The sequence below is a fragment of the Pinus tabuliformis genome, chromosome 8 (genome assembly GCF_031772625.1).
Source record: "Pinus tabuliformis cultivar Carrire ecotype Pingquan chromosome 8, CPIR1, whole genome shotgun sequence".
NCBI classification, from domain to species: domain Eukaryota; kingdom Viridiplantae; phylum Streptophyta; class Pinopsida; order Pinales; family Pinaceae; genus Pinus; species Pinus tabuliformis.
Genome location: NC_142294.1, coordinates 665,456,752 through 665,468,112, shown reverse-complemented (window position 1 = coordinate 665,468,112; position 11,361 = coordinate 665,456,752). Strand labels below are relative to the sequence as shown.

At 33.4% G+C, this 11,361-nt stretch overlaps 1 protein-coding gene across 1 annotated transcript; it reads right to left on the bottom strand.

The window, feature by feature from the left end:
• Nucleotides 1-5,275: 5,275 nt before the first annotated feature.
• LOC149237333 (uncharacterized) lies at nucleotides 5,276-5,962 on the bottom strand. Its single transcript, XM_089369234.1, has one exon. It carries the CDS (start codon nucleotides 5,960-5,962, stop codon nucleotides 5,276-5,278), a length of 687 nt encoding a protein of 228 aa, XP_089225360.1.
• Between the last annotated feature and the right edge of the window lie 5,399 nt (nucleotides 5,963-11,361).

Here is an 11,361-nt window from a genome sequence, read left to right as displayed (position 1 = left end):
TTGGGTGAAGGGCGCGGGTAGAGGTCGCCCGCCAGTTGGAGTAGGGCGTGCACGAGTGTTGCGCCCGGGTTGTGCAAAGGAGCACCCGACGATGAAATGAAGGCGTGGGCGCCCGGTTTGTGCGAAGACTTGGCACGGGTTCTTGGGTGACTCGGGTGAGCACCCGCCTGTCATGCAAGTGTGCATGGTGTGAATTTTGGTGAAGTGTTGAGATTGTGAACGGAGGTGTGACTCGTGCAGAGGCGTCGTGTGTGGCGACTTGGTTACAACGAGGTGTGCCCAAGTTGGGAAAACAACATGATCGTGCGACGAGGTGAACGAAGGGTTGGTGAGTCATGCGGCGACCGTGCTGAGGCGCCGACGAGCTAGGCAACCGAGTTTGCCGAAGATTGTAAATTTGGCTAAGTATAAAACTTGGAGTTTCCAAGTATACTTGTAAAGCATTGTAACTTTGTAAAGTTGTATAATATATTATCGGGCAGACTCATTGTTTAGGGAGTTTCCCCTCCCTTTATACTGTGCAATTGTGTTCTTCATGTATAATTGCTGATGATAATGAATATGTATGGGTGTTCATTGGTATAAAGGAAACATTAATAATACTTGGTTGTGAAACACAAACTAAGTAGGATAAGTGGTTAGGCGGAGTCCACAAACATAAGTATTGGTGAAAAGAAAGTGTTTGGTGGTGCCGCACCTCGCCTAGAGCGGTTGAAAGACTACTGCTAGCTTGGGGGTGTCACAGGGATGATCTTACACAAGATAAAGTTGTTAAAGAATAATTTGATAGATGTGTACATGTAATGAATCTGCATGATCAACATCAAAGAAATATTTAGTTTATACTTAATGTTGATGATCATCCTTGCTTAAAGGATACAAAACAAATATTCCAATCTGATCCTATGCTTGATTATGAAGAACTTCATAATTGTGTTGAGGGTCACATCACATGCAATGAAAGATCCTTCCTTTGAAAGAAAGTGGGAAGATTGATATGTCGATATAAGGCACCATGGGATCTATGTGATGAGTCAAAAGTCTATGTTGATGAGAATGTTGAAAATAAATATGAACGAAGAAGAAATGATGAAAAATTAAATACGCAGAATCGTGAAACATTGATGATGTAGAGGGCTAATATATATTGGCGACCTGTTCTTTCAAAGTGTGTTGTCATTAATTACATAAAAAAATATTCTACAAAATCTAAAAAAGGATCAGAAACATTCCATCATATGTTGAAGCATCTATCTTCTACTCAAAATCGAAATGAACCCGCAACCCATGTATACAAGAGTTTGTTGTGCGAAACAATTGTTGACAAAGATATTTGTGCATAGGAGACATGTCATTTGCTTCTAGTGCTCCTTCTTTCTAAATGTAGTCGTTGATTTGTGGTTCTAAATGTTGGTATGGAGGTTTTTAAACAACTACAGGTTGATACATATGATGCCGACAATAATAGCTCCCTTATTGATGCATATACCAAGGGACCTATTGATATTGAGCATCTTCCATTAATAGATGTCGCAAAATCATGGTCATATGATAAACATCGACGTGGAAAAAAATGGTTACAGTAGAAGAATGCAACTATTGTACATTTGTTCCCTCGATTTACCTCAATTCCTAATTGAGAAGATGACAAGTTTGTTGAATTTTGTTGTTATGAGTTGTTATTATATAAGACCTTTCGTGATTTTCATAAAGATATAGGTCAAACAAATGATGAGATTGTACATAATTGGGAAAACTTTCGATACCAACCATGGCATGTTGATCGCAATTCATTACCTCCAATTGATCCAGTTGAATCTAATGAAGAAGATGTTCAAAATCCACTTGTTGATTTTGTCGATTTTAGAGAGAATGAGTGGGAAATTCTTTGTGGATTGTATAAGAATAAATATATAAATTACAATAAGTATGATATGCTGGGACATAGAGATTGCGATCACGTGTATAATTGGAATACAAATTTTGTTGATGAAGTCACATGTAATCGTGATATTCATTTCATATCTGAAATGCGAAAGTGGAATTCACTTTGCACTAACCTGCATGGAAATCTTACTCCTTTGAAAGTCTTGGTGCTAAGAAAATACAAGCATTCGATATTATCCATGACCATTCTAAATCAGAGGATGACCAATTACTCATGATAATCCAAGGAATTGCTGGCACAACAAAACCTTATTTGATTGGGGCTAGTAAAAAAGCATTTGAAACTGAGTCCTTTCCTGAGAAGAGTCCATTACTACTTTTAGCTCCTACAGGGTTTGCAACATTCAACATTTTTGCAAAAAAAATCATTTTGCACTTCAAATTCCAATCAAAGACATAAAACCACTAAAACAACAAAGTTTACTTACATTTCGAGAAAATATGAAGCATTTGAAATATATTTTGATAGATGAAATGAGTTTTATTGGAAAAAATATTTTACTAAACTTTGATTCCAGATTTTGATACGCTTTCCCATAAAAGGAATTTTTTTTTTTTTGTTGTTGTGAGACCAATTATATTGGTCGGTGATTTGGTACAATTCCCACCTGTTATGGATAAACCTGTATATGCATGTACTGGTCCTACAAAATAATTATGGAACTCATTCACAATGGTTGTGACTCTTGACATGGTGTTTCAAGAAGATGGGCAGAGCAATCAACAAAGAAATTTCCGCAATTTGTTGATGAATGTAAGGGATGCAACACCAACTATGGAAGACTAGAAACTACTCATGACTTGTACAAATAAACACTTGGATACTTCCATAGTAGAGTCATTTGACAAGGAAGTGCATTTGTTTGCGACAAATGATGATGTACACAATCATAATAAGCTTTGTTTAAGAAACTTGAATTGTTTTGATTCAACCAACACTGCTACAAAAAGAAAAAGCAAATACATGCAAAAAATGAGGAAGAAATGAAATTTGAGTTACTTATCGCAGTTGGAAGTCAAGTGATGCTTACATCAAACATTTGGACTGATGCAGGACTCGTAAATGGTTCTCCTGAAATTGTACAAAAAATTGTGTATAACCTTAGAGTTTCACCCCAGAGCGACCTACATATGTTTTAGTAAGATTTGATAAATACATGGGAGTGCCATGGGATGAATCATGCCCTCAAATAGCTCCAATTACACCCATTGAAAGAGGGAAGAGAAAACAACTTTTGTTGGGGCTTAAAAATCCATAAATCATAAGGATTAACTTTGGAGAAATCTACTATTAATATTGGGAAGTAAGAGTGATAGGGTATGACATTTACTGCGATGTATCAAATTAAAGATTTGAATGGTCTATGATTTCAACCTCCCTTTCATATGAACGATATGAAAAGATGGAAAAAGTAACAGGTGTGAAAAATAATAAAATCAGAAGAAGAGAGATTGAGACTCAACACATTGTAAAATATTTAAAATTAAATATTTAATAATGCATTCTTATTATTCAAAGTTTCTTTCATTCAACACTATTACATTGTCACTTTACATCCAAAATTTTTATTTCATCATTCTTCATCATTAAAATTATTAACAATATTTATCATCTCAACAAAATAAGGTAAATAAGAAAATTTAAAATTTAAATAATCAGATTAATCTTAGAGATATACTCCATATTTAAAATGATTATTTATTATTAGCTGAATTTACATATTATTGATAAAATTAATCATATGCTCTTTAATTTTTTTGGCATCACACGATTGAAACCAGCTTAGATTCATCTTAATTCAAGATCTATCATGTGCCGAGAGGGATCAAATCTCTCGAGGTGCAAACCTTTCCTCAAGTTTTGCACTCAAAAAAGAGGTTTTCACCTCGAGAGATTTGATCTCTCTTGGCACTTGACAGATTCGGAGTTAAGATGGATCTAGGTTGGTCTTAAAATAATTTTGTATATATGATGAAAAATAAACTTTTATGGATAAAAAGTTTATTGTGTCCTATTTATACCCTATTTAGCATTTAAAAATACAATTTAGATAACGAAATAACACTTTCTATTTTGCACTCTAAAGAAATTTCCACATGAAGAAATTTGATCATTCTGGACTCATGTTAGATTCGTACTTAAGATGGGTATATGCTAGTATTATAATATGGGGTTGTTTATATGTGAGATTTTTCAGAGATTCTAGCGGATTTCTGAATGGAATAGAAAAGATTTTGGGTGAAATATTGATTTGTGTCGTTTAAAATGGTTATTTGATTGTATATATGGATTCAACACCCTCTAAAACACCTTGGGCATTTCACAGAAAACCCTTGGGCACTTCGATTGTGAAGAGTTCACCCATCAAATTTGTGATTTTAATGAATCTTTGCCAGATTTTATACAAATCAGATCAGAAAATAAACCAAAAAACTTTTCAAAAAATTAATAATATAAACCAACATTAAAACTTTAATTTTGAATAATGCAACTATTGAAATCATTAAAGGAGAAACTTCATTGTTTTAAATTCGTTGTCGTAATTGACACTGCTCGACATAAGATTCCTGAGTTTGCATCATTAATTTAGTAATTCAAGCATTAACAAAAGAAAAAATCACTCCCTACAGTAAAGTTTCTTTCAATTGATGATTCTTCATCATCAAGTTCAAACATTAGTGGCACTGTACAATTATACTTTTCAAAGTAACACTCACAAATATTCCATACTGCTGGCTTTGAAAAGACGAAAGATTTTGGCTCTTGTTTCTCTAACTTTCTCTAGAATCATATTTATATCTCAGAACTTGTAGACTTGTAATAAGCTCCGTTAAATATCACATAGACAGCCAATTATACCATCTGCTAACACCCTAAAAGAGGTCAAATTGAAACAAACGAAATGGAAAACCTGAACTGGTCATTAACTCATATAATAAAGCTCTGTAAAAAAATAATACAAATTAATACCATCTACTTTGTATGAATAATGCCCAGTGGGGTTATGATAAACTTTGTATGAACAATGCCCAGTGGGGTTATGATAAACATTAAACCAGAATGCGGTTTAGGGAAACAAAGAATAATTCAGAATTGTATTTACTTCGGAGAAGATACAGAAATAAACAATATCACATTAAACATAAACCAGACGATATCACAATAAGCCTAAACCATATAGGGAGAATCGAATTCAATTTTGTTTAATCAAGTACATCTTTGGAATTAAACAACATATGAAAATCTACACATATTAATATTCACGCACTTCCATAAAAAAAAGTAACTAGGGAAACTGTTTAAAAGACCTGGGAATAAAGGGTGACCTTAGATGAGGTAGTTAGATCTGTCCGATGGAAACAATATAGCAGAATCGATCTGTCCCATATCATCTGCCGGAGACGTGCTCGAGGGTTTACCTTGAGGAGCCTCGGGAAACAAGTTTAAGGGGTTACTGGTGTTTATATAATCATGGAGAGACTGGAAGGGAAGAGACGTAGAACTACTGTATTCTTGAGGATGATAACTCTGACGGACAGAATTAAGGTGGGAAACACAGCTGATATTAGGGTCAAGTAATACCCTACAAGGCAAGGGTTTGCCAATCAGCTGCAACTCCTGCTGGTCTACATGTGCAGAGAAACTAGGGTTCATGGATGGAAATCTGAAGGGGATTTCAGGAATACCCGTGAAGCGCTGCACCATAGCTTTGAAATTCGCAGTGTCGGTGTTCAACAGCGTCGTGGGCGTTCTGCTGGAGGCTCTGGATCGTTTCTTACTCACCTTGAAGGTTCCTCCCCCATTCACAACGCCTTGTTTCTCTTCGGGGTTTATACGTTTATTGTCTGCCGGATTCTTCGCCTTCTGCTGCAGCTGCGGAAAACCATCAGCTAACTGAGAATTCTCCGCGTCGTGAAATCCAAAAATCGAAGCAGACGTATGTGGAAGTGGGCTGGTGTTCATCGGGATTGCATTAGGGATGGAATATCCTTCGCCATTAGATAAAAACTCCATTGCTCTGAGAAAACCCAACAAACAGTAATAGGTTAAACTATAATTTACTCGAAGGAGAGATATAATGTAGTTTGATTTGTGCGAGGTGATGTATTTATAGTGGGTTATTGTGTACTAGGTAGCGTTCGCATGTGGGGTCTGGTCAGCAGACTTTAGCATGTAAAGACCTTCGACCAGGCACTATCTCACCAATGTCATTGCAAGTTCCAAACAAATTCCACAATCCTTATCGCTGCCGGTAATTGCTATTTCCTGACTTTGTGTATCAAATAACAATGTCGTCATTTTCCACAAATCCGGGGAGTTATTTCCTGACGTTGTTTATCAAATAACAATGTCGTCATTGTCGACAAATCAGGAGAGTTAGAGTCGTGTCATCCTACATATTTTAGGCGACATGCTCGCTAAGGGGAAATTACATCACATTTTTTACATATTTTAGGCGACATGCTCGCTAAGGGGAAATTACATCACATTTTTTTTTTACCACAAACCAAGGGAATTTTTTATTAATTAAAAAAGGCATAGTCCAAAAAACCTGCCAGTCAATTAAATAAGGTTCAAAATAGTCTTCGAAAATAGTCTATTATATTTCTCCAGTGGAACCAATGGTCATAGCGTACAATAAAAGGCAGATATCTCAAAGTAAAATTATGAGAAAATTGACCATAGATAGACTGCAAAATGTCTCATATGCTATATTAGTTCTGAGGTGGAGTTGCCTCTGGTGTTGAGTTGCTTCCACAAGGCTTTGCAATGGTGCCTGGTCACGCTATAGTGGGGTGTTAGTCTCTTCGGAAGGTAATGGGTGGCCAGTGAGGCTGAAGCCAATTTGTGCGTATTGCAAGCAAAGTTGATGGACGGTTTTTTTCACTATCTTGTAACTGTCGTAGGGGTTAGGTCATGCTCTGTGACGCTTCTCTAACTGCAACCATTAATTCTAAACTCCAGCAAGTCTAGTCTATGTTTTTGTTGTATTAAAATGAGCATTGCTATTTTTTTGAGAGTACGATGGTTATGTGTATTTTTTAAAATGAAAATAAAATATTTTAAATTAAAAAATAATATCTATTACAATACAAGTCAAAAAAATATACATATTTAATTAGTTTTAATTAAATTATAAAACTTAGTCTCACTCTAATTGTGGTGAGTTGATATCAAAATTTAATAGAAAGAAAAATTTGAAAAAAAAATTTCAATATGTAAAATTAAACAATATTAAAATATAAATATGGACAATACAATTTATAAATAAAATATGTCAATGTTCAACAATATTAAAATATAAATATGGACAATATAATTTATAAATAAAATATGTCAATGTTCAGGTTAACTAAATTATTTCAATATAATAAATTTATATATTATTACGATGGTTATGTGTGATTTTTCCATATTCAATATGGAGTTGATATGTGTCTTTTTTAAAATGAAAATAAAATATTTTTAAATTAAAAAATAATATCTATTACAATAAAAGTCAAAAACAAATATACATATTTAATTAGTTTTAATTAAATTATAAAACTTAGTCTCACTCTAATTGTGGTGAGTTGATATCAAAACTTAATACAAAGAAAAATTTGAAAAAAATATTTCAATATGTAAAATTAAACAATATCTAAATATAAATATGGACAATACAATTTATAAATAAAATATGTCAATGTTCAGGTTAACTAAATTATTTCAATATAATAAATTTATATATTATATATGGTTTAAAATAATAATAGTAGTGTTTATAATAAAATGTTTATTTTATATAAAGTAATTGAAAAAATAAATTATTGTTGTTATAGCATTTCAAGGATTATTATTTTATATTTTGATCTTTTTATGAAAGGTTAATTTTGAAACGAGCAAATATTTGTTGGACTTTATTCTATATATTTAAGGGATTTTTAAAGGTTGAATCTATTTATGCATTAAAAAATATAATTTAAAAAATGAAAAATTATATATAGATATATATAGAGGGAGAGATTCATCTTAACCATCATCTATCGAATTTCTCAAGGGATGCAATCTCTAGAGGTGCAATTTTTAAAATTTTGCAATATAAAAAGGGTGTGTGCCTCTAGAGATTTAATCCCTCTGGACTCTTGCAACATATGTGGTTATGATGGATCTAACTGGTTTTATGCTTAAAGTCTTTGCTTGTTCCATGTTAGTTAAGGCTGTGTTGATGCTGACAAAGGGAGGAGGATAAAATAGTGAGAATAATTTCCAGTTGGACAAGGGAGAGGAAAATTCAAGTTCACAAAGGTTACTAAACCAACAATTTGATTGTAGGGTGATTAAGGCAAAGAATTGAGTTACAAATGTAACAAATCTAGACAAAATGCCTTACTACGTGAGGAAAGGTTGCTAAATAGAACTTGGCCTTCTTTAGTAGAATAATATCATCCCAGTGTGGGAAAAGGGAAACAAAGGACGATTCCACAAAATAAGGATAAAATCCAAACCAAATAGGGAAAGGTAAATCTATTGATAAGAGAGAAGGGGTTTGAGGTTGCAGACCACACTACAAACCATTCATCTATTGACAAGAGAGAGAAGGCGTTTGAGGTTGCAGATAACATTTTAGACCTTGAATGGCTCTACCTGAAACTGAAATTATCTCATTCATCATTGAAATCTCCTCAATGCATTCATTATTTGTAATGTAGTTTCGTTTCAGTGTGTTACAAATCCGTTCCAATATTTCCTTGTCCTCTCAAGGAATCCTAGCCATCCTTGTAGCATGGGAGGTGATCACATTATAAAGCTCCATTGTTGAGATAATCTTAAGTGATCTTTACCAAGTCTCTTTCCCTTGTGGAAAATTATATATGGGCTAAAATGGTCATTCATTTAAAGTTCATCTCGAAAAATATACTGTAGACAGAACCCACAACCACATCTCTAAACATTTTATTATTGAGTACTCATATATTTGAAAACATATTATATCCAAACTAAAATATTATCCTCATCTCCCCATTAAGATACTCACATTATTTGAGAATGTCTATAAATTAGAAAGCACAAGGACAACTTTAATCGAGAGGATGACTATAAATTTAGCTAGTCTTGGAAGTCCATCATTCATCACCTCTACCTATAAGACTATCTAGTGTAATGTGTTTGTTCATATAGCTTAATTATCCTCTTTCCCTAATTTCCTTCTTTGATACTTTTCATCTTTGATACGTGTTTATTTTTATTATCAAATAAAGGCTTTTCTTCCCTTGGTCTTTGCAAATAATCCTTTCTCTCTTCCCTCATTTTATCTCATTTACTTGGTATTTCATTTATTAACCTATCTAGAATTATCAATCTAAAATGAATAATCATTTTAATGCTAATATTATTCACATTATTAATAATTTATTTATTAAGTGATACTATTTGACATAATTTAATGGTTAGACATTTTGGATTTTTTTCCTAAATCCAAAGATACTATTTATGGCGAGATTGTGAATTTTCATTATTTAAAATGTGCTTTGGAATACATTCATGGATTCAACATCTTGAAAGGACATTGGGGAACTCTAGAATTATTACTCAACAATTATTATGTTGATTATGTCGAAAGGAAGGTCTATCTTAGAATAGCATTTCCGGAATTTTAATTTAACTATCAATAGTTAGTAGGTGGATGGTAGGGATTTAATTTCCATAGAATATCCTAGAATATTCTTAGTAGTATACACAAATAAAATGGTGAAATTTATTTCGAAAGTAGTTATGTATTTTTTTATCTTTTAATTACATTTATTAATGAATTTTTTTTGTCATTTGGACAAGTGTCATATGAGACAAGTTAGAGTCCTTTTGGCATGCGTTATTTATAATACCATGTCATATGAAATGAGTTACAATTATGGACTTCTGGTATTGATAACCTATGGTACTTGCCCATATTATTGTAACAAAGATTCTTTACAAATAAAAAATCTCCATGATAAAGTGCGGGTGAATCTCTGTGGTTAGGAATCTTGTGACATGTTTTTTTAAATGTACATTAGCACATATATTAATTAATTTTATGATTAATAATAATTATTATTATTTTAAATGAAATTATAATTTAATTAATTCCCATGATTTTATTTGTTTTAGCAACTTGACATCCTCAGATTGGGTGATGATCAATGTTGGAAATGGGAGGTGGGGGGGAGTGACAGGGGCTTCCAATGCTCCACATTGCTAATGGGATAGGGGATGTGCTAAGCTATCCCTAGTGAGTTTAAATGTTAAATGACATGACAATTAAATTATGCCTACCTATGAAGACGAAATGAAATTAGGATATGGTTAGTGGGATGCTTGAGGCCTTAGAGCATGAGGAACACATGAAAATTCTAAATTCAATCATGGAAAGTCACTTTGGGGAATTTACAGATATTGATGAGGTTGGCAAAGGGTTTTAGAGGCCAATTGATAAACCTTTGGTTCAATTCATTGAGAAACTGTGGATCATGCAGTGGTGGATCAATTCATTCAGCGACTTTGGGTATTAAGAAGTGTAGCAGGACATCATTGTACAAGAGAGAACTTTTTCCATATGAGCACATACCTTGGAGTATAAGTGGCAATCCTCTAGGCTTTGTGAGCTTCTATGGAAAGAGATAAAACTATGAAGTATCAACCTATGGAAGGGGCATGATCTGTAGTGAAAGAGATTGGTGGCATAATATTTTGGGATGCAAATTACTTCATGTGTCTCTTTAGAATGAGGGAGAAACAACCCCAAATTAGGAAACACATACAGGAGGTAGATTTTAGCTTCGATGTTACAACAAAATATAGGTAAATATGGATGGTGCATCAAAATTGTTTTTCTTTAGTTTAATTGGTTAATATGGAGGAGCACTAAAGGGGAAATTGGGTGAGACAAAAAATGACAGTTTTTTCCTTATCATTCTTGGTATGTATTAGTTTTTCCTTCCCCTTTTTGGTGTTTGTGCTAGATTTGGGTCCTTTTCTTAGCTAAATAAAAGTAGTATCTATCTTGGTTTCTATTTTTTGATAGTGGAAATGATTGTTATTTCCTTCAAAACTTCTAGAGATTATATTATGTCCACAAGTTTGTTAGAGTGACTACATGGAGAATTTGGGAACGTGTATAGAATTATATGGTTTGGGTTGGGTATACTATTGGGGGAAGGAATTGTTGAATTCTATTTATAGTGGTTGTTGCCTTCCTAGTTTGCGCAATTTTCTCTATACTATCCCCATGGTGATCTGTTGCTATTGGTTTGGTTCTCCTACTGGTTTTTTATGTTTATGGCTAAAGGGTGGTTGTTTTTTAGGAAATGGGTAGACTACAATATGGTCATTTTTGTTGTAATCCAAGAGGGGCATCGAGGTCCCAGTCTTCCTATCGTGTAATTGGCTCTCTA